We start from the raw sequence: 25,284 nt of genomic DNA, 5'->3' as shown, positions 1-25,284 counted from the left end.
TCAATGCTGAGTCTGTCAAATGGTTTTCTGCATCTGTTAAATCATCACATGATTTATCCTTTTATTCTATTAATATAATACACAATGGTATTCAATATACATAGGCTAAGGTATCCTAACCACTGTGTTTAAATACCAGTAGGTCTTGGTAAGTGAGCCTTTTGTTACTGAGTATGGCTTGCTGATACTTTAAGAATTTTTGGTCTGCCTTTCTCTGCTGTTAGGATCATGCCTGAAGATCATGGCAGATTCATAACCCACATCTGGAAATGTTCTTTCCTTTTCAGTTTCTTAAGATCTTTAGAAGGATTATCATAGGTTCTTTAAATGTTTGGTGTTAAACTGGGCAAAGCCCTCAGGACCTCACCTTGTCTCTGCCAAGAGGCTATGATTACTGGTCCATACTCATCACCACATTTGTCAGCACAGGTTCTTTTTCATCACAAGTCTCCATCAGTAATGGTGTGTGTCTAGAAATGTGCCCTTTACCTAGGTTACTAGGTTGGTTGAGAGAAGGCAGCTTTGACAGCAATCTCTTAAGATCTATTTCAGGCCATAGAACAAATTGTTATGATTTATTTCATTTCTAATTTTATTTCTCTGCTCTTTTTCTTTTCTTAATCCAGCTAAATAAACACTTGTTAATTTTGCTGAACTTTTCAAATGACTAAGATCTTCGCTTTACACACATTTCCTACTGTCTTTCTGGTCTCCATTTCACTTATTTCTCCTCTGTTCTTTGCTCCTTCCTTCTTTCTGCTAGTTTGAAATTTGTTTTTTTCTTTTCTTCTAGTTTTTTGAGATATAAACTCAGGTTGTTTACTGGCAGTCTTCCCCCACTTATTATGAGCATCCATTATGAACTCCCCTCTGTGAGGTAGTTTTGTTGAACCTCAAAACTTCTGGTATTTTTTATTCCATTTTTGTTATTCTAAATGTTTAGTTCCTTTTTTATTTCATCTTTAAGAAAGTGATTTTTGAGGCATTCTGAAATTGCAGTATGTGTACATTTTACAGTATGCCTCCTGTCACAGACAATTCTGCATTTGCATCATTCTGGTAAGAAGAAGCTTCTGAAAAGTGTCAATACTTGTTTTGTGGCAAAACATATTATCTAATCTGGGGAACACTTGATGTGCACTGCGTAGCCTGCTGCTGGACGGGCTGTTCCAGACTTGTCGGTCAGCTCTACTGGGCTGACATGGTTGTTCAAGCCTGTTGTTCCTTTATTGATTTTCTGTCTCCATGATCTATCTATTATTGAAAGTAGAGAGCTAAGCTCTCCTGCTATTGTATATATATTCTGCTAAATATTTCTTCCCTCAGTTCTAATATCTGCTTCATGTATTTAGGTACTCCAGGGTTCAGGAATGTATATTTACAACTACTCCATGTATAAAGGCTTACCAACTTCTTGTTATTATACATGACCTGTGCATCTCATGAGTGTGCGACATAAACTCTCACTTGTCTGACGTTAGTATAGTCACCTTTGCCTTCATTGCTACTTTGCATAGTACTTCTTTGGCTGCCCATTCATTTTCAAAAAGGTATCTGGCTAAGACCAGTAAGTGTCTGGCAGGCAGCACAGAGAGTAATCTTCCCTTAGCTCCAGTTTGACTTTATGCTGTCTCAGTTATTCACAACTGACCCAACTCAACACCCACCACCTGGATCATCATGACTGCGCAGTCAGGCTTCACTTCACTGCATCTCATCACGGAGGCACTGGGTCACACCTCGGCACAAGAGGAGGAGCACACTCTGAGGTCTTTGGAGGGAATCCACGTACACAGAACTTTATTATGGTAAATTATAGTCGTTCTGTACGTTCAGGCTATTAATCAGAAATTTTATTACAGCATAATTATAGTTATTCTATTATAGCTATTACTATTAATTTCCTATACCTACCTTATAAATTAAACTATCATAAATTTGCATGTATAAAAGAAATCAGGTTTAGCACACTGATGGTTTCAGGCATCCACTGGGTCTCGGACTGCCTGACTAGGGGAGAGCCGCTGTACTTGGGTTTTGTTTGGGGAATCCATGCAGCAACTCTATAACTGGACATGATTAGAGAACTGAATCCATTTATTTACTACCATTTTGCATTGCTTTATGTTAGCTTTTTTTCTTTCTTCCTCTCGTTCTGGCCCCTACAATATAGACACAGTCTATAGTGATACACTTTGACTCCTTTGTCCTTACCCTTTGTGTATCCACCACATTTCCTAGTTACTATGAGGCCTATGTAATTTACAGCAACAACAGTCCAGTTTAGTTAAACTAATAACATACCACAAGGATGCTGTGCCTCAGTTTCTCCACTCACGTTTTGTGCTTGTCAGTTTAGAGCCTTCATATTGGATGTCCATTACTATAGACAGCAATTCTGGCTTTTTATGCAAGATAGTACTGAATTTTTATGAGTTACTTATTTATGTAACACAATTACTTTATTAGAGAATTTTGAATTACAGGTTTTTGAATGCCTATATCTTGTATTTGTCTAGGAAAGAATTCTCCCTACCATTATTTCTGAAAGACAGCCTTGTCATGTATAGCACATGACAGATTTTTCTCTGCAAAACATTAAAAATATCATTCTTTAAGGTTTTTTTCTCTTTTCTAAGAGACCATTAATTTCTGTGTGGGCTGGCCTGCAGCTACATCAATAGATAGTTCAGCTGATCCCTAGCTCCTCAGAGGCAAGCCTGACCATGGGTCTAGAATATGGGTGTCTGACCTCGGTTTATGGGAATTAGCCTGGAACCTGGATCAGTAGGAGTAGGTCAGAAGATCTGGCTCACACGAACCACACTAGCTCTAAGAGAGTCTTTGTCAGTAGCCTTAGGCCTTGAATCCAGTTGCCCAGATATGGCCCCTGTATGTGGAATACAAACAGGCAAAGAAGCCAACACTGGACCTGATCCAGAGTCTAAATTCACTGAGACAAACCAAGATCCTGGGTCTCTGCTGGTCATATAGGAGCCTGGGCCAATCTACGATGGGTCTGACATTGGGCAGACTTGGCACTTCAGGCCAGAGTTCCTCCGGGTGGTCTGCTGCCATGTCTACAGCAAACTAGATACTCACTTCACTCTCCACCCTCTGCAGAGTCTGCCCCCTCACCCCCGTTCTAAATGGCTCAGCATGAGGGAGAGGTGACAGAAAAACTGAAGAGCCCTTCCTACACTCCTCCTTGTGTCTTTCTTCTATGCTCTACTTAGATGCTGGAATCTCTCCTCTAGATTATCTAGTTGCTATGAAGACATTCTTCATATATAGATAATTGTTCAAATGATGTTCCAATGATGTCTTGGTGCTGAAAACTCCTATTTCACTATATTGCTTGAGTGTAAAAGATTAATTTTATACTCATTAAAAAATATTTTATCAAGGAATATTCAGTAAGAAGAATACTGAGGATTTGACAGCATTGGGAACTAAATAGAATGCAAATATTGGAGCGATATATATTTTAATTCCTAAAAAATTAAAAAAATACTATCAAATATAGGAAAAATTGCAAGATTTTGAATAAATGTTATAAATATTATTGCTAGTTTATATATTCTTACAGTTTGTAAATTCTCTACAATAAGTAATGGTCATACATTATTAATTTCCCAATACCATTTTTCTTTGAAATTCAGAAAAATCATGTTTGAAAGATACAAATGGAAATGTTCAATAGAGAGGTATTCTTTACCTTAAAAAAAAAAAAGGCATGGTGAAGCCTACACAGTGAAGGCTAAGCTATGCAGACGTACAAGCCTAAATGTGCTTCTATGAGAACACACAGGCCTAGGGCTGAGGCCCACCAGTGGAGTGCCTGCCTGGCACTGCAAGGCCCTAGCTTTCATCCCTAGGCACACAAAACCACCACACAAGACAGAAGCAGGGGCGCTCCCCACTGTCCCCTTGTTTTAGATTAACCTGTGGAATGTTTGCTTTGTTGTTGTATTTTAAGGAGAATAGAGTCTTCAGGTTAATAATCCATTGCTGCTCTCTAAATCTGCATAAATATCGTTAATCCCACTTTGGTAAGAGCCCACCTCTCCCTCTCCTCTTCCAAGCTATGAGCCCTCCACAGCCATGAGGGTAGAGGGCTTGGAGAAACTAAAGGGTAAGACAAGACAAGGTGGACTGACAGAAACATCTAACGAAGTTGTTTTTACTTTCCTCCTGTTTGGACAGAGCCATCATTCCTGTCTACTATTCAAGTAACATGAGGGGTGAGAACTTCCCACATCCAGTTAATGACTGCAGGAGAGGCAGCCCCAGACACCTTGACTTCTGTGCCTTCACACGCTTTCTGACCTTCTAACTCAGGTCTTAAATCCATTTTTTTTTTAAAACAGTAGTTGAAGAATATGTAAACTGGTAAAAACACTATTTATAACTAGTTGACTTAAACTCTTGCATTTTTCCTTCGTTTGATAATGTTTATTTTTTTAGAAAGTGAATATACTATCGCAATGGTTTCTTAAAATTTCATTTAGTTACTAATGCTTTCATGTTGTCTGTAACCATATAATCTTTTACGTTCAAACAAGATGATAGAATAGTTTTAAGATGTTTTGAAGAAAAATCAGAAATTTAAAAAATTAGAGAGGATAATCTCTCTAAATTATGTACTAAGTTCCTATATGAAACAAGCCTCTAAGTGGTATATAGTTCACACATAATCATACATATTCATATACACAAGACACATACACACAATCTTTGCTATCAGGAATGATCAAAAATAGAGTAAATATTCCATTTTACCTTTATGACCAAGACATATCATTATAAAATAAAAATAAAGCCAATCTTGGTTTTATTTATTTGTGGTAATCCATGCAGCTCACTCATGCATGTACACATAAACACACACACACACACACACACACACACACACACACGCGCGCGCCCCTACACCTACACCCACACACACCCACATGGTTTCTGGTACTGAAAATCTAGGCAACTACTCAGGCTAATGAGGTCATGGATCTTGAAGGAGAACCTACAATTGTCACTTGACTAAATCAGCATAGTTCCTAAATATATTCTAAGGACTTCCACCCACAGGTAAGTGTAGGTAAAGCACAACCAATCAATGAGCAGACAACAGGGGACAGTGTGAAGCCCAGCCCCACCTGACCCACCTGCAGCACAACGGATGCACTTAAAGCTCAGGGAACATCTCAGAAGAAGGGACAGAAAGACTATGAACCAGAGGACCAAGACACATGCTGTGAGACTGTCTCCTAGAAATGTCAAAGAAACAACACCCATGAATTCTCATCAACATGCCTGCCCTAACAAGCCCAGAACAAGAACAATAGACAACTCAGAAATGAAAAACTCACAGGGTGGAGGGACTCATTCACATACGCAGTAATTGCTTATCAAGTACTTACCATTTCCAACTTACTCTGTCGAGGATTATAGAAAAGATAAACCTAAAACAGCTCTCACACTCCAGAATCTAAACCACAGTCATCTTTGGAACAGTCCAGGGAAGAGAAACACAAGGCCCATGATTACATAATACATAGAGAAACTATGAAGAGCTTTGCTTTGCATTTAAATACAAAATTCACTGGACACGTTGCACTGAGGACAAAAACAAAGTGTTACAAGTCTCTAAAATTCATTTCTGCTTAAAATCCTTACTGAGATTGAACACACACTGCATACAATTCTCCTACTTAAAGATTACAACTGAATGTGTTTTAGCATGTCCATATGTTGTGTGACCATCACAAACTACTTTTAGAGCCTTTTTCTTTTCAAAAGGAGTCTTGGGGCCTGGGAAGATGGCTCGGTGGACAAGAGCACTTTAAACAAGTATGAAGATGTGAGTTCAAGTGTCACGTGAGTACAGAATTTACAAGAAAAGTCTGGTGTGGCAATGTATACTGGTAGCCCCAGCCCTGGGGGAGGGATGAAGCTGGGAAGGTCGCTCGGACTCGCTGGTCACAAGCTTAAATCCAAGAGAGTAAAGCAGAGGGATAGAGAAGGACCCTTGTCATCCTCCTCTGACCTCAGTGCATTGGCACCTACACACACACACACACACACACACGCTACATACACGTACGTATCTATCCCACCACAGTCACACACATACAGGGAACCCTGTACACATCAGCATTTAATCCCCATCAGTATTCCTCTGTGCCTAGGTGTCGGAGCAAAACCACCATTTCCTGATGATCTTGTATAGGGAGTAAACACAGCATATACAGGTTTCCATCACAGGGCCCGACTCTCACTGGACACCCATCACATGCATAGGAGGTAAAATTTAAGAGAGACACCAATGAGCCTGGGTATAATCTGAGAGTGTCAAAGAGAAAAAAAATCCTTTCAAAAAACGAAGAGCATGCTTGGCTTTCGGTCCACAAGGCATGGTTCTCTCCCAAGCTCTACTGGATACCAGGAAACAGGAAAGCACTTGTGTGAAAAATCAGCCTCTGGCCAGATGTGCGAGAGCGAAAGTTCAGGAGACATCCTCACCAGGGCAGGAAACCATCAGTGACCACCACATGCTCTGCCACTACTGAGAAGACGAGACTGCCAGCCCACGTTCGTCCGTATTACACACGCAGCGAGAAGCGTCCTGCCATGTTTCTTCCTTTCAGAGTGAAAGCACACATGACAGGTGCTCATTTGGCTGCTCAAGTGCTTTCCACTGAAGTGACAACTCCTCGAGCTGACCGGCTGCGGCCTCCAGTTAGAATTTATTACTGTTTCCCTTATTCCCTTGCCACGGCAGAAAGCAGAACATAGCACCTACATCTCAAGGCCCGTGAGAGGTAATAAAGTATAATTATTTTGAATTTATGATTAAGCCATAAATTACATGTGCTTTTTTACTTCAGCTGGTCACTTAAGAGGCTGGGGGAGGAAGGGAAGGGGGTCAGAAGCATATGACAAAAGCCTTTTGCTTTGAATAAAATGTCTAAATCTGAGCCGGGCCGAGAAACACCTGAAGGATTTACAAAGATACTACAGTCTCCAAGTTAAGTCCCGAGGGAGCCTCCAGTCAAGCTGAGTTAAATCCTAGCGACCTCTGTTATTCCTGCCCACAGGCTGATAGCCTCCAACAAGAGTGCCCATGTTGCCTCGAAAACAGGAGCCGGCGCCGCACTTCAGGTTACACCACATCAAATGTTCACGGTGTTCTGGCCTTGCTGCCGCTAAGCCACAAGTATTTCATACATGGGGAAATAAATCTAAAAAAATGACCAGGCTCCATAAGTAAAGGCAGCCTTAAACGAAGTAATCCTGCTCCATCCAGCAATGGCCAGATGCTAGCTCCTGTCACCTTCCAGAGCCAACTGGTGAGATTTACCACTCTGTGTTACTGTGTGAGGCGACAGAAATATGCGTGTATAGCCATGAGTTGTGTACAACCGTGGAGCTGTGAAGCCCACAGCACTCATGCCTGAGGTAGGAGAAATGCCTACATTCAGCTCTGCCCTTGCTCTGCCTTGCCTCCTTGGTTCTCCATGGTCCCAGTCCCAGTCTCTGCAGTCAATCCCTGTACTTAACGTAGCCTGCAAAGCACAGGTCCACACACCTATCTGGACTCCTAACAAAGCCAGAAACAGGGCGGAGGGACGCTCTCATTTGACACTGCGGCCAAAACTAAGAGATGTGTGAACACCGTAAGGCCATGGATGGTGCAGGGAGCCTGGAACCTGTTCAGAGGGCCAGCAGCCCCACAGACTTGCCTCACTCCCTCTAAACCATGGTGAGGGGGAATAGACCCAACAAAACCAGGCATTTTGATATCTACTGCCTCACTCTGCTTCGGCCAAGGATTTCACTTCTGGAATTTAACAGCTAAGGCTTTGAAATAGCTGGTTATCATACAAACACTAGACATTTTAAGGTGAGATGCAGCTGGACTTAGGTCATAAAAGAGATGAGACCAGCCATGACCAGTGACGTTGAAGACATCATGATGATACATTAATGGGGACAGGGGACCAGCAGAGGTCTCAATGTTTACTCACCTTTGTCCCCAAACATCCCACCTCCACACCCAGCTCCTGGTTAATGAACAGAATTTAGTTGCTGTCTCTTGAACTGTATAATCTGCTCCACAAAAAGCAAACCCAGTGTGTTTCTATGCACTCGAAGGTCTCTAACTCCCTGGCTACAAGCAGTCTATGGAAAACAGCTGTGGCAGAGTAAATCACCCAACCCTGAGAAACACCAGAGTGATTGGGGGCGGGGGGAGTGTTGGTTTTTTTTTTTCCTCCTTTAAGTATGTTTTGAAGTCCTGGTTGGAAAATTAGTGAAAATTGTAAATCTGTTTGCAAATCTGGTCTTGTCTAACTCTGAGATTAGGGCAAAGATTCCAATTTAAAAGTAAAACTGTGACAACCCCATGAAGTGTGTCCTCAGGCACTGCCAACAGGCTTTCGCTCACGCCCACGGCAGTGGATTTATTACAGGCACCCGACACATTCCCCATCAGACACCCCTGGAGTATTCACTTGAGACAGTGGGGTTCGGTCTGTACTTCCTCTGCAGACCAATATATTATTATAAATTGAGCTAAACTGTTTCCTTTTTGTAAGTGCTGTGAGGTTCAGGCTTCAGTTATCAGCACAGGCACGGCCATGGGGTTTCTTATTTGGACTTTTAAAAGCTGATGTGAAAGGGCAAAGCTACACGACAGTTGCTTTTATATATGTTTTTAATTATGAGGTTTTTAAATAGGAGTTTATTTTAGTTTATAACAGTACTCAAAACTCATTTTAAATACCAAATATGGCATCTTCATAAAAATATGTTCTAAATGAACACTTTGGGGTCCATTTGCTTATGAGTGAAGGAGGATTGTGGAACCCAGTAACGACACCTATGTCCACAGGCGGGACATAGAAAGTGCTAGAGTTTTATATCCTGAATATCAGCTTCTAAAAACAGCATGAATTTTTGGAGTTTATCGCCTACAGCACTGAGAGACTGACTCACTGTATGTTTGAACATGTACTTTCTTTATAACAACTACATCAGAAGGATAATGTAATCAATTCAATGTCTTAATAATATGACTAATTAAGTGCTTTCAACACTTATCCAGTTATTAAATTAAAAAAAAAAAAAAACCTTTAAAACTGAAAAACAAAGCAAATCAAAACAGAATACCATCGTCTTGGCTTCCTTTGCAGAGTCATTAGTCTTAGTGGCAAGAAGTGGGCTGAAGCCCAAAGCATGAACAGTGCTGAAAAAGGGAAAAGAGGGGACTTGGGGCTACCTGGGGTCAGAGAAAGGCCCAGATGTAGAAATGCTAAAACCTGAGAAGGCTCAAATGTCAGGTTCTAACTCCTGACTCTTACTGGCTGTGTAACCAAGGATGAGCTAACTCGGCTTCTTCTTTTACAATAGCAAGAATTCTCCTCTCAGGGTTACAAGCAAATTAACAGAATGATTCACTTGTCATTACTTCCTAATAAATGTGTGTTATTAATATTACTACTATTCCAGACATGCATTATGAGAAGAGACTGAGCAGGAACATATTAATCACATAGGAAACTTGTTTTTATGTTTTCCTTTCATACTCTATAGAATCTCTTTTCTCTAGAATGAACATATGCTGCTTTTTTTTCTTTAATTATGCATGTGTGTCTGTGTGTGGGTATACAGATACGAGTGCAAGTGCCAACAGAGACCAGAAGAGGTTATGAAATGCCCTAGAGTTACAGGCAACCATAAACAGCCCAAACGTGGTGCTAGGAATCTTGTTCTTTGCGAACAGAGTACAGTCTTTACCACGGAGTTACTTCCCTGCATCCATACTTTGCTTTTGAATCAGAAGAAATCATAGATGTTATTAAATACACAGGAGCTGGCTGAGCTTCTACACTCAGTCCATTGCGCCCATATACAGACAAACAGGAAGCTATTTGAAAAGGCACCATTCTGGCTCCTCTGGCCTCCGCATTTGCAAATTATTAATAGAAACTACCAACAAAGTATTCCAAGAGATGTCCTTTATTTGGATATTTGGAATCAAGCCAAATATCAAAATTTTGGGAAAACATAAAAACTTAAGTTATAATCTTTTTAGACAAATGGCATTCAATAATAGGGGCAGAGACTTCAGAATAAAAGTTTGGATCCTGAAATCAAACTGGGGGATAATGGGAAGGGGTGGCCTTAACACTGATGCCATTCCAGAGGTTTCAGCATCCTGAGAGCCAGCTGACAGGACCACAGTTACAGTGAGAAAAGCCCTACCTGGAGCCTGTGGCCCAGGCATTCTGGTCTCCGTGCTGCCACATATGAATGAACTGACAGCTCTGCACCTCATCCTCCCTGAATGCTGTTTAGAGTCTGAGGTTGCTTCTGTGAAACAGGTTTGTATGAGATAAAGCAAGATGCAATGGAAGCAAGACACTGAGCTGAAGCTGCAAAAGAATGCAGCACTAAGCCATGTGCTTACTTCCAATCTACTTGTACACATCAAGGAAAAAGCCTCAGACTGGCCTATTGCAGAGTTACTCCCTCGGTATTAATGTTATTAGTGTGTCTGTCTGTCTGTCTGCCCCATTTGCACTTTCTCTAATGTGAATAAATTTTTCTCACCAAGGACATCTCATTTTAATATCCATTATGCTAATCAAATGTTTAAAATGTATGCCTGACATTAGGAGTAATAATGACACCTTTCTTTCCTTCTTATTGCTACAAATTTTATTGTCATATATCCACAGTTTATATAATTTGCATAGTATTCATATAAACTGTTGGTCTCTTGTTTAAACAAAAAATAAGACTCAGATGCTAAGATCTCCCAGCAAAGAAAAGTAGTGAGTATTTAACACTTTTAGTTTTTCTATATTTATATTTACAAAACACCTGTAGTTGGACCAGTTGATACTGGTTTTCCATGTATATAGGGATATAAACTCTCCTTCAAAATTGAGTTTATTTCAGTGGTGGAAAAAGTTAAGACTTGGAGAGAAATAGTGCATGAGATACAGAGTTAGCAAGATATTAAGCAAGGTCCTAGACACCGACACAGTATCAACTGAAGTCTGGGAGCTGCTAATGTTCCATTTCACACTGCCAAGTCCCAGGAGGCAAGGAGCAAGATTTACCATTCTCCAACATCTCCTCAGAATCTTACTCAGTACCAGCAATATAGAAAGTCTATAGACACCAAACTTTACAGGAAAATACTCCTTACCAAAAACTGATCTCAAGCCCTGGTTCTTCCTAGCTACCAGATCTTAGGTCTCTGCAAGCAGACAAGAATGAGATAAACCTGGAACACTCAGCAGGCCCAGCCAAGGAGAGAATAAACTGTAAGAAGCATGTGTGTGTGTGTGTGTGTGTGTGTGTGTGTGTGTGTGTGTGAGAGAGAGAGAGAGAGAGAGAGAGCGAGAGAGCGCATGTGTGCAAGCAAGCATGTGGGCAAATTGAAGGTTAACTTTGACACACTTCCTCCAGTGTTCACTTTGTGTTTTGAGACTGACTTCACTGGCTTGAGAGGCTGGTCAGCAAGCCTCAGGGAGCCTCCTGTTTCCTCCCTAGTTCTGAGATGACAGGGGCACAGCACCACACCAGCTTGTTTTCATGAGTTCCTTCTGTAGAGCCAGCCCAGGTCCTCATGCTTGCCATCTCCCTAGCCCCTTCATGAGTAGCAGACAAAAGCTCAAGAGTATTTGTACAATCTGGAGTGGGAAATAAGCTGAGAATAAGTGACACCCCAAATTCCTAAACAAAGCAGCAAAAAATCAAAGCACCCCAAACTCCACAGCGTCATTTGCCGTAAACCCATCATAAATACTACTTTCAAAAGCATTCAAACACAAGTAGAGAGAAAGATACTGTGGCCACGACAGCTGATCATGAGAGGAAACTGTCTTGCTGTTGCAAGGTCCTGCAGAGGACCTGTGTTCAGTTCCAAGCACCCACATGGAGGGTTAAAACTGTTTGTAACTCCAGATCCAACTCTTTCTTCTGGCCCCCATGGGTACAAGACATGCATGTGGTACAGACACACATGCAAGCAAAACAGGCATGTAGAGAGAATATCTTCTGAATTGAATGAATACATTACCTGTCAATTAAAAAGCCTATGGCCCATTGCTTAGGCAGGAAATAGAAGGTGGGACATCAAGGAGGCAGAGAGAGCCTGGCATGAGAAGATCCACCTGGAAAGATGTGAAGTGACTGACAGGAGTACAGGTAACCATGTGGCAGAATGTAGGTTACAGTAAGTGAGTTACTCAAGTTATGATTTTGGTCAGAGAAGAGCCTTGCTATATGGCCAAAGTATTTGTAAATATACTTTGAGTCTAAGTCTTATTTCTGAGAGCAAGGGGCTGGGAGGAAGAACAGGGTCTAATTTCTAGACACACACACACACACACACACACACACACAAAATAAATAAAAATGAAAAAAATTAATGAGTTACATGTTCATGGGGAAAAAAACATTATAAATACAAAGCATTTAAACGTGTATTTCAAAACCACCACACATGCCCCCACAACCTAAGCTGACAAGTGGCACCCTGAGTTTCCCGACCTTACCCAGCATGAAATAGCAGTCTCCTTGGTGAAGAGGAATTGTCAAGCCCGGTGTCTCAATGTCCCACGAGATCTTAAAACCAACATGCCAAGTGTCAGGATCTCTGCCTTCAAAGCTGCACTCGTCCTCACTTTCATCCTCAGAGCCTGCGGAGAGAGGGAAGTGATCAGCAAAGACTCTGTCTACATTCCTGAGACTCCGGCTATTACCTTAGAAATTACTGGTATCTCAATAAAATATGGATGCTGCATAGAGTACATCCTTTCGTGTCATCATTTTTAAAAAGACACTTAAGAATATTCTTAGCATAGATTTATCTTTTCTACTTAGTAATAACTTAGAGTGAAAAAAACAGATTCAGAGAAGAATAAAAGATTATTTTGTTCAGTTCCAAGCAAAAGAAAAAAATTAGAAAAGCTAAATTTAGGCGATTTCAAGATGATATTAATTACCACAATAATGCAGAGAAAAGTGAACGCTAAAGAAACCACAGAAGGTGGAGAGGAAACTATGAAAGGTTCTTCTCTCAGGGGAACACAGGTCCAAAGGCTCAAAGAACTCCCTACTAAATATACTTAAAGAACAGGCTGTTCCAGTAGGCACTCCCTACTGCTTAATAGCAGAGAAAAAGACATCCCAGAGTCATGCTATCAAAATAATACATACTAAAATATAAAAAGAAAACATACATGTACATAAACCAATCTCACATCTAAAAATCAATGTTAAATGTCTAACTAATAAGAACATAGTCCAACATCATATAAAGAGAGTATTTTATAGCCTGGTAAAACTTATTTTAGGAATATAGGGTAATCTACAAAGTACATAACATCCAAAGCTGAACATTTAAAAATTTATCATATTGGGAGGGAAGGAGGGAGGGAGGGAGGGACAGCATTCTAGTGACACAAAAATTAAATGATTAAGTACATTATCCTTTCATAGAACCTAAATATAATGGGACTAGGAGCTACTCTGTCAACATTATATAACACAGACCTGCCTCAGCCTCAAAGCCAACATTAGAACTGTGACCAGACCTTAGAATTGGAGAAGGGTGCTGTGGTGGTTTAACAGAGAATGGTCCCCATGGGCCCATGTATTTGAATGCTTAGTCCTCAGTTGGTGGAACTGTTCGAGAAGGATTAGGAAGTATGAACTTCCTAGACCTAGGAGTGTCACTGGGTCTCTCAGTCCCTCCTCCTCCTCCTCCTCTGCCTCATGTGAAGGAGATGTAAGCTCTCAGCTACTACTCCAGTGCCACACCTGCCTACCTGCTACCCTTCTCAAGACCACAATGATAATGAGCTCTGACTTTCCGAAACTGTGAGCCCACAAATTAAATGCTTTCTTTTATAAGTTGTCTTGGTCATGGTGCCTCTCTGCAGAAATAGAAAAATGAGTAATACAGAAACTTAGGAATACAGACGTCTATCGTCAGTCTAGTGGGAACCACCAACACCAAGGCATCAAATTAGAGGGGCCCTAAGCTTGGAGGGTAGGCTTAGCTGACAAAGCTCCTGTTTTACAAGCATAGAACTGGGTTAGTTCCCCAGAACTCACATACAAATGCCCAATGTGGACATCTTTAATGTAAACATGCGTGTCATTTAAATGTGAGCATGCTTGTCATCCCAGTGCTGGCGAAGTGAACACACATGGTCCCTATGGCTCCATGACTAACCACTCTAGTCTAATTGGTGAGCTCTAGGCCAATGAGAGGCCATCCCTCAAAGGAGGTGAGCAATCTTCCTAAGGAGAATCCTCACAGTTGGACTCCAACCTCCTAGCACATGTGCACACACAAACACATATATAATCACACACACAATTCACATACACACAATACAATGAAACATAATGAAAACATCAGTTCTCCCTTAATTCACCTATAAATCAAAATGAAGTAATCAAAATGAAGACAAAAAATTATTATTTTAGGTGAACAGCATTGTTAACTAGTACCCCTTCTTTTCCATAGGGGACACATTTCAAGGATCTCAGTGCAAATGTGAAGCCTAGAAAGTATGTTCACACATATGCATACCCATGAAGTTTATTTTATAAACTGGTCACAATAAGAGATTAACAATAATAACAAAATACAGCTATTGCAGTAAGATGGGCTAATAAAAGCTGCAGGGCGGTGGTGGCGCACGCCTTTAATCCCAGCACTCAGGAGGCAGAGGCAGGAGGATCTCTGTGAGTTTGAGGCCAGCCTGGTCTACAGAGTGAGTTCCAGAATAGCCAGGGATAGCCAGAGAAACCCTGTCTGGGGAGATGGGGGAGGTATCTGAAAATATTCTCTGTTTCTATGGCTATCTCTCTGTATCTCAAAACATGTACTGGGCTTTAGCTTTTCATTGAATGTAAACACTTCATGGTTCCTCTTTGGCATCTACAAAACACCAGCACCAAATGATTTAGATATGGGACTACTGTCAAGAATAATAAAGTTTAGCTGAACATTATAGCACTGCAGTATAGCTACCATAGATCTAATAAGTGCAAGTTACCCAAAGACCATGGCCTTAGTCTGAACAGCTTGGAGATGCTAGAATGAGGGGGACTCATCCAGGGCAGGACACCATGCTACCCAGGAGGTACACAATGTAAAAGATACTAATTGTTGGTGGTGGCGCACACCTTTAATCCTAGCACTTGGGAGGCAGAGGCAGGCAGATTTCTGAGTTCGAGGCCAGCCTGGTCTACAGAGTGAGTTCCAGGACAGCTAGGGCTACACAGAGAAACCCTGTCTCGAAAACCAAAACAAACCAAACCAAAACAAAACAAAAAAAAAGATATTAATTGTTTATTTCTAACTTTCCATTTAATAGTTTCAAACCATAGCTTACTGGAGATAGACAAAACTCCAGAAATTCAAATTACAGATGAAGGGAGATTACTGCATAAAGAAAAATATAAATGAACAAGAACAGCCAAGAGATACCTGTCTTAATATACCAACAGTCCTTACACATCAACAGGTCAACGGGCAATGTTACGGAGGCAGAACATAGAAAAGGAAAGAAGCCAGGGGATGAAAGTCACACACACACACACACACACACACACACACACACACACACACATTTAGAGACACAACAATGAAAACACTTTCAACCTATTACATAAAAGAACGCAAATTAAAGTTAGAAGAACTATTTTACCACCCATCAAATCAGAAGCTACTGTTCATGTCTTCACTTTAAAAGTGTTGGTTAGAGTGTGGCAACCTGGCTAACCCATACCCTCTGTGGCAGACAGTCTGGCAACACACATTAAAGTTGTGAATGCAGAAGCCTTTGATTCTTGTAAGAATTAGGCATGTATACTATAGTCCCTACTTGCAGGGTGACAGTGACTACTGAGCAGACATTGTAGCCTGTACTGTTTGCTATAGTATTAACTTGAAAACTGAAAAACCAGAAATACCTTCAATGTCCTTTTTAGCAGGCTATTGCTTGAAGAAAGTACAATATGCCCAGACAACACCGTATCACATGGCTGTCACCAATACTATGACTCAGCAGTAACATGACACTACCTCATATATATTTAAAAGGAAAAACAACAACAACAAAAGAAAACAATGAAGTGGCTAGAATTTGTAGAAAGATGCAGTGCCTGTCCATTTCCAGTAAAATAATCACAATTCATTTTTCTGGATCCAGAGTGGAAGAGGCACATAACGGAGCAGAAGGCACCTTCTCACATTCTCACATTCGCTGTTGGGATGGCCCTACATAAAAACACTCCAAGTTCATTTAGGAAATATTTATTGAGCACTTGCTATATCCTTAGATCTGTGCCAGGCACTTGGAGAATCTCTGACTGAAGTAATGAACCTAGCCTGGGTAGACCTTTCCTTCTACTGGGGCCATTAATGGTCGGTCAGTATAGGTAATCAGTAAGATAACATTTTAAATTTAAATGCCATCATACTTTAACCCTCTGGTCTGCAGTCTGGGCAAGATCTGCATTTTGTCTTCAGTCCTCTGGTGACTGGGAGACAGAGGCCATGGGTGGACACTTGCACTGAGCGGCTTTCAGTTCCCACAACCCAGTCCTGTGTTAAGTGGTGGGGAAACAAAATGTTAACTTGAAAGGAAAAAAAAAAAAAAAAAACCCTCAAACATCTGTTTGTTTTTAAAAGAATGAAAAGAGCTAGAGAGAAGGTTCAGAGGTTAAGAGACTTGCTGCTCTCTTAGCGGACCCAGGTTTAGTGTCCAGCATCCACACAGTAACTCCCAACTGCCTAGTACTCCACTTCCAGGGGATCTAATGCCATCTTCTGGCCTCCATAGGCTCCTGCAGGCAACATATGTGATGCATAGAAACTCACACAGGTAAACATACATACATATAAATAACATGTTTTAAAAATAAATTTTAACAAAGAGTATAACATTGCTGTTAAGGTAGAATAAATACTAGAGAGGTTGAGAGACGCTTCAATGAGGACTCTAAAGGTCAAAACAGAATTCCTAGAGAAAATGGGACTGAAACATAGGAGCTATTGGCTTGGCAGGGATACTGGAGGGACCACCAAAGACAAAACAATGTAAAGTTGGATGCCATAAAAACAGACAGAAGAGCGTACATTACTAGTTCAATCATGTACACATCACCTAACAATCCCAAAGTGCTCAGATCACAGCCAGGGTATGTCCACATAGTGTCCCTACATTCTGAATATCTGTCACTACAGCAACCATGTACAAGAGTTCTAAGCAGAGAAAGGAGGGGAAAGACAGACTGAAGTAGAGAGAGATGGAAAGAAAGGAACTTCTTTTATGACTATTGATTCACATTACTCTGTACTACGTACAAGGAAAAAGAATAGACCAAAAGCCATGTCTCTGAAGAGAAGAATGCTAACAAATGGCCTTAAGGCCATATCTGACTGTCTTCAGTTCTCTAAATCTGAATCTGAAGATCTATGGTCCTATTAGCAGACTCTAAGTCTTCTTCATCTTTGTTCTTTTTCTCAATACATGTTCCCTGGCCCCAGATAGGATCTTACGTTTGTGGCCCAGGCTTGCTTCAAAGTTACAGTAATTCTCCTGCCTCTGTCTCCTAAATGCTGTGAATACAGGCTCTGCCTAGATGCACTACATGTTTTCGTAGGCACTTCTGAGTCAAGGGGAGCTTTAAATTCATTTCTCTGAGAATATCACCATGTAATAACAAATCTAAATCCTAGGTTAATCTAAAAAACATTTTTAAACATACCTTTAGAAATAGAAATAATAATTTAAAAAAAAAAAGCTTTACTATTGGGGCACAGCTGACTTCCCAACTGTGGCCTTTGAGCTTTTTGGGAGGCTCTGAAGGAAATGGTCACTGTGGGCAAGAGGAGGGCTGCCCAGTACCAGCACAGCACTGCCAGCAGGTGGGATGTATTATGAGACACTTCTTTTTATGCGTAATGCATGGCTACACTTGAGAACACTGGAATCTGCTAAGGAGAACTAGTGAACCTGAAGAGAATGGAAATGTACTCACCTTCACTTGTGCTGCATTTTAAACAAGTCTAAATTAGTTAGCAACTGATGAAAAGCATTCTGGGAAGGGATGGAGAGATGGCTCAGTGGTCAAGAGCTGCTCCTCCAGAGGGCCAGGTTTGATTCCTAGTACCAACATGGCAGCTCACAACTGTCTGTAACTCCAGTTCTAGGAGATTTGACACCCTCTCCTGATCCAGGGGCACAGGCATGTACATACATACAAGTAGGCAAAGCATCCATACACATACAACAAAATTGATAAACCTTTAAAAAAAACTGGATAAAAATCCAAACTTCAACTCTTCTTGAACTGCCAGAGCACGCATCTCTGACATGGTTAGAGGTAATACCTAGCCAGCCCGCTATCAAAGGCATGTCTTCTTCGCTAGCCAAAGTCCCTGCAGACATTTCATGTCATTCATTTGGGAAACCTTTTTCTGGACCCCACAGTCTATAAGGTATGCTTTACAGCTAGGACATAGCGTGACCCTGCCTGCATATGAGGCTCACGGCAAGCTTCGTAACTCATTTAAACTAGAACACACTCAGAGTCATTCCCACGCCCATGGCCACTTTCACACCACAGCAAGGTGGCCAAGGGACACTGAGATCACAACCCCCACACCACCCCCACAATAGTTACCATTCGACCATTTATAGAAAACACTTGCTGACCTCTTTTATGGACTCCTGATATTGGTAATTTGGCAGAGATGTCAATGGTAAACACCAACCAAGCTGAATCTGAACAAAATCACAACAACATCATATGACTACCACCTGATAGCAGAGCATGGTCAACAATATCCAACCCAATAAAGTAATTAAAGCTATAGCAGTTGATCTGCGGCTCTTTAGCAAGGAAATACTGATGTGAGAAAGCACATGCGAACATTTTTGCTACTCCAAGGTTGCAACATGCTTTGTCCAGATGCCCTTTACATAAACAGACCTGGTAAACAGCAAAGAGCTAGCGTACTTGCTGTGTGTGCCGCTGAGTGCTCACGCCCTGCGGGCTAATAGGGCAGTGGCCTACCTTCCCCTCCGACTTTCATCCTGGCACTCCTCTTGTGGCACCAGTAAGGCCCTGAACCACAATCAGAGACAGTACTCAGTGCTTCCCAGTGTCCCCCATAACATCAGTGCTTCCCGATGTCCCCCATAAACAGATCAGTGCTTCCCGTTGTCCCCCCATAACATAAACCCAGCTCCTTTAAAATAAGCTCATTGAGATGACGTTTGGTGGAGGGTTCTTTCCCCCTTGGGCTGTGTAGGAAAGAGTCGTACATGTGATACATTTTTTATTGCTTATGTATGGTGTTGCTCACTTTCTCGGGGAAGTCAACTTGTAATTATCTACAGCAACCGCCACGTACTACTCTTGCCCTGCGCTATTTGAAATAGGAAGAGGCGTGGCTCCGACTTGCCCTTCAGCCTCAGTGCCCCTGGAAGGATTTTAAGTGCCTCTGTTTGTCTGGCACATGCCAAGCTCCCACGAACTGCTCTGACAGAATTCAGAAGAATAGAAGTTTGAAGGGCAAAATTCAAATATCCAAAACATCCCCAATTTCACCACTTTGATTTCGGTTTTGTTTTGTTTTTCCATCCAAAGTAGTTTTAGAGGAACAATAACTCCATTTAATGATAAATGAAGCCAAATACTTTGTGTACATTTTAAAGCTGTATGCAACTACACTGTTATAGGAGAAACAAAGCCAGAATCATCAGTACAGATTAAAGTACTAATCAAAACATAACTCAAAAGCTGCATGATATATACATAATTAATACTATATGCCAACATTTTTCCTTATATGTAAGTCTACAAATTGAAAACTAGTCTCATTTCTTAGCTCTTCGTTCCTAGTCCCTCAGACAACAGCAAAGATTGCAATGCTTCATCTGCATAGTTTCTTTGACAATTCCTTTGAACTCATACCTAGAGGTACCTCCTATTTCAAGTCAAGGATGTTTTGGAGAGAGGGGAAATACTTGGAAGGGAAGCCAGGGCCTTGTGCACGCTAGGCATTGCGTGTACTACCACGAGATGCAGCAGCATGCCAATGCCCCAGTTCCTAATGCAGGAGAAAGTGCAAGTCAAAGACGATAAGCTTCGGAGGGAGACTGATGATATCTAGGACTGACCTATGACACTGTAGGGTCTAGAGTGTGACAGAAGTCAAACCCAAAGGGGAGAAAGATAGAAAGAACCCCCTCCACGCTCCTACACCCAAGAAGGATGTCATGGTTGTGTAAGCACACATTCAATTCTGGGCTGAAAATGTCACATGAACAATATGGACCGCTAAGAGTTGGGACTGTAAAGGTAGCTGAAGTCCAGGACACAGAGGGTATATGAAGCATCACAAGGAATCTTCCATGGAAGCAGTGACAAGACACTGAAGGCATCCTCGCTGGTCAGACCTGGTTTCCAGAATGATCCCCACAGGATGTCACCCAAGCCTCTGTGTGCAGACTTGATGTTCATTTTCCAGACAACTTCCCAAGGGAACGGTACATGGGTAGCAGCCACATGGGTAGCATATATGGGTAGCATATATGGCAGAGCCTGTAGGCAACATCACAGAAGGACCATATCCTACGAGAGGAAGGTTAGCTGAGGGCTCGCCTCTGAGTCACAGTCTTACAACTCAGAGTAGCTTTCCTTGACTCCTTCCACAGCCACGGAGCAAAGAATGAATGGGCTGAAGAAATGAAAGACTTCAAAAAGTTTGAACAAGGAAGAAAACCAATCCCAGGTCACTAAAGATAAGAAGTCCTCCATTACTTGAGACAAACCAAATGAAATCCCTTGACAGAGAGAAACTGTGACATTAATTGAAAGTTTTCTGGAATTTCATGCAAAATACTGAAACTCTTTACAGAGAAACCTGCAGCCCTTCAGCCTGATGCCTAGTATGGTTGGCTTTCAGATTAAGGATTTTTGGGGAAAACTGTTAAAGATAAAATAGTCACATACATAGGAAAACCTCATTTCATTGTATTTCATTGACTTGGGGTGGGGGTGATATGGGAAAAGTAGAAAAAAACTGCTTCTAGCTTCCTTGGCTAAAGCTTCAAAATTACATTACCTGAATAAAACATGAAACAAGAACAGAAAGGAGAGACATCTCCACACAAATACAGTCTCCAAATCCAAGCCTGTTAGCATCAGAGGCTGCTGAGCACTTGACAACCTTAGCAGGTACAACAAACACTGGGGACACTTCCAGCAACCCTTATGTTGTAAGTAACACAGAAGACCGGAACCAGATTGGCTGGACAACATTTGTCCATCCACTATGCAGACAAAGACCTAACTCGGTACCATGAGACACTCACCCTTACAAAAGGACATCTACAAGGGCCAGGGGTGACTGCTTAGAAACCATGAGCTCAGAGAAGCCAGGAATTGAAGAAGAACTGATAACAGGTTTGGTGCTGTGGGATTCCTGGTCTTAGTGTCACTTTTACATTAAGCAGCTAGGCCATGTATAAGCACGATGTTATCAAAGAAAGATCAAGGCACAGGTTATGGTTTTAAGGAGCTTGGTAATTTATTTTCAAACATGCAGTAAACTTATCTAGATTTTTACAAGTCAGGAAGCACTTCCTAAATAAAGGGGGCATTACTGGGATGCATGTGTTTTGTTTTTATTTGATTTTTATTTGATTTGTGTACCATCACTACACAGAGCATGTGCTTTATTTCTTGATGTGGGTGCTAGATAAATGAGTATATTTTGATTTAAGGGTAATTCATTAAGTTGTGCATTTATGACATTTATGTCGATCCTTTTTCTAACTTGGTAAGCTGGGAGTTAGGAAAGCCTCAGAGTAGACAAAAGTTATTCAGAACTATTGAAAAAGTAAACAGAAGAGAAGTCTGAACGACCTTCCTATGAATTCTAAAGAAAACAGAAGAGAAAAAAATAGTCAGCAAAGTCAATTCAAGAAAATGTTCAAAATTCTGAGTTGACGGGTATATAAAATACAAATATAAGGAAAAGTTGTTTCCTGTCATAATTTCTATACCCAAATTAAACACACAATTTAAAGAAGAATGAAAATAATTGAAGACCATCAAAATAAAAAATTACATTCTGGGGGTTCAGTGAATACAGGTGCTTGTCATGAAGCCTGACCACTTTAGTTCAACCTCAGGATCATACGGTATAGGGAGAGAACACATCCTGCAAGATGGTCTCTGACCTCTCCACATACACAGCATGCCACACACACACACACACATACACAAAGACACATGTAGACACATACAGACATACACACAGCATTCCACATGCACACATACACAGACACACACAGAGACACACATGGAGGCACACAGACACACCGTGAAGAAACAAATATAATATTTAAAAATGTAATTACATCTTGAGAACTTTTTCTCTAGCGTATTGGAGAACATGATCCAACCAAGGCCAGAAAACAAGTAAGAGGGTGTAGGTGAGAAGAACGAAGACTCAAGAGACAAAATAACTGTCGGTCTGCGCCGTGCTGCAGAGGTTACGGGAAACAGTGCTATCATGTGCAGAAGGTGGCCAGTCCCAACCAGAGCAGATCAGATGTTTCTGGAAGACCGTCACTCCAAAACTATGAACCTGACAGAAGAGCTACTAACTCTGACCGGTTGAAGAGAGACTTAGACAGGTGGTAGAGAGTGGGTGTGAACTTAACTGGTCTGAAGTACAGAGAAAACTGCACACAGAAAAGGCAAGGTTCCCAGTAATGCAGGAAATGCTGACCCGTTTAAAAGGTAACTTGAGCACAGATTATTCAATATGCTGAACAGCATTTTCATAGGCATGATTACTGTGGAGGCTGAGTACCAGTTTCACCAAAATGATAGCACATCTCAAACAGGAGCAGGGAACTGAGGAGAGTGCGTGTGCAGGCAGAGGGCAAAAGAGAGAACAAAGAAAACCTCAGCTTCCAAACCAGGACAACAGCCAATCACATGAAAACAGAGTATGTTAAGGCTTCCCAAAACAAGCTGGAAAGAAAGAGCAGAATGCCCGCCGCCGCCGCCCCACCCTGACTGGGAAGTGGAGACAGGGAGGTAAGGAGCACATAACTATAGTTCTCTTTAACAAATGTCTTATAGGAATATTTGAGAATTTTAAGTTATGTGACTGGAATAATTCAGTAAAAACTGAAAATATCTATCCGGTGCTATGTTCTCACAGTCCTTAGGGGGAACTGTTCTTAGCAGCATTTTATGAAGGAAAAAGAAAAATGGAGGCACAAAGAATTCAGGTAACTTACCCAAGGTCCTACAACCAATTAGTATAAATTATGTTAATAGTACATGATTAAACTGTCTAATTAGTATCATAGTCAGAGAAATCTTTCCATTCCAACTTGTCCACCTTTCCTTTGCTAACTGCATCAGGACAGTATTAAAAATAGATCCAACACTGGAGTCAATAATTAAAAATCACATAGTCGATAAATACCTGGGACCCACAAAGAACTCAAATATGGTTTAATGCAAAACGGTCCCTAAGCTCCTGTGTCTGAATTAGACCCCATCTTGGGTGGCTGTTTTGGGAGACTGCGGAACCCTTAGGAGGTGGAGCCTCCTAGGAGGAAGTAGGTCACTTCTGGGTGGGGCTTGATGTTTACAGCTGGGCTTCACTTCCTGTCCTGGTTCCCCTTCCTGGTTGGCTCCCGCCCTTGCCTTTCTTGACAACTACGCCCCTCAAAAACTTCGAGCCAAGGTAAATCCTTAACAGCAATGAGAAGACTAATCCAATCTGATAAAATTCCAATTAAAAATGAGCAGAAGACCATACAGACACTTCCCTAAGGATGCCTGAATGAATAACAGCATAGAAACAACGCTCGATAAGACCTGCTTACCAAGGAAGTGCATAAAACCAGTGCTATTTTCCACCCTAGAAGGCTGCCGTCCAACAACAAGGTCCGGAAGGCAACGTGACTGGTGGAAAGTACAGCCGTTGCAGAAAACATAATGAAGTTCCCCCAAAGGAAGCAAACAAGCGACGCAGAATTATCATTGGCTCCAGTTCCACTTATGTGTACACAACAGACATGGAAGAGTAAACGCATGAACTTAAAACTATTCAGAGTAGTATTCATAAAACAAAGATGGAAATTATCTAAGTAATTATCAGTAAGGGACTAAATAAGCAAGATGTGACCTAATTTGTTTCTGTTGTGTGACACACCATGACCAGAAGCAGCTGGGGGCTGGGGATTTTTATTTCAGCTTACACTTCCAGGTCAAAGTTCGCCACTGAGGAAGTCAGGGCAGGAACTCACATAGGAACTAGAGCAGAGATCATGGAGAAATGCTGCTTGCTGCATAGCTCACTATCTGATTTAAGCTCAGTTACGCATTCTTATACAACACAGGACCACCTGCCTAGAGGTAGGATAGGTACTCCCCCACATTAATTATCAATCAGCCACGCCCACAGGCCAATATGATCTGACCTAGGCAGATCCTCAATTGAGAGTCCCTCTTTCCAGGCAACTCTAGGTTGTGTGAAGGTGACAATAAAAACTAACCAGGGATCTGGGCATGGTGGCACACATCTTTATCTTGGCACTCTTTGCAGAAGCAGGAAGATTTCTATACGACTGAGGCTAGCCTGACCTACATAATGAGTTGCAGGCCAGCTAAGGGTCCGTGATAAGAAACTGTCTCAAAACAAAAACAAACCAAGAGCCAAAACTAACCAGAATAGTGACATACACTATATGAACAATGAAGTGAATACTATTCAGACATAAAGAGGAACGGAATTCTAAAAAATATTCTAAATATTATTAAGTAAGTATGTTCAATAAAGTAACAGGACTTTACCTACACAAGACACCTAGAGTAGTTAGATAGTAGACTGCAGTGTGTCATGGACAGAAGGCAGGAAAGAGACCAGAGTCTGACCGCAAGAGCTGAGGCTGTTTCATTAGCCCACACGGCAAGGAGAAGCTTGTCTCCACAGAGAATGAAGGAGCCTGCAAGGGGGAGAAAATCTAGCTGGAACATTTTGTAGAGGCGGGTGAAGGGCTTAAGAATGAGAAATAAATGCAGCCATCGGGGGCTGTGGGGGTGGGAACAATGTACAGGTCTGTGGTCTTTCCTTCCTGGAACTGTTTGCTAAAGCAAGACAATCTCAGCAAACATTCCTCTTTGTGGCTGACTGATAACAGT

General features: G+C 41.4%; 1 protein-coding gene across 2 annotated transcripts in view; it reads right to left on the bottom strand.

The window, feature by feature from the left end:
- The window catches only part of Fto (FTO alpha-ketoglutarate dependent dioxygenase), a 345,735-nt gene that overhangs the window by 214,341 nt on the left and 106,110 nt on the right, over positions 1–25,284 (bottom strand). For both annotated transcript variants that reach the window (XM_034523083.2, XM_076915616.1), the window contains exon 4: positions 12,573–12,716. In XM_034523083.2, the coding sequence (XP_034378974.1) occupies positions 12,573–12,716 (144 nt within the window). The remainder of the gene's footprint in view (positions 1–12,572; positions 12,717–25,284) is intronic.

Source organism: Arvicanthis niloticus, chromosome 18, assembly GCF_011762505.2.
Source record: "Arvicanthis niloticus isolate mArvNil1 chromosome 18, mArvNil1.pat.X, whole genome shotgun sequence".
Taxonomy (NCBI): domain Eukaryota; kingdom Metazoa; phylum Chordata; class Mammalia; order Rodentia; family Muridae; genus Arvicanthis; species Arvicanthis niloticus.
Note: the sequence above shows the minus strand (reverse complement) of the source record. Positions and strands in the feature narration are given on the sequence as shown.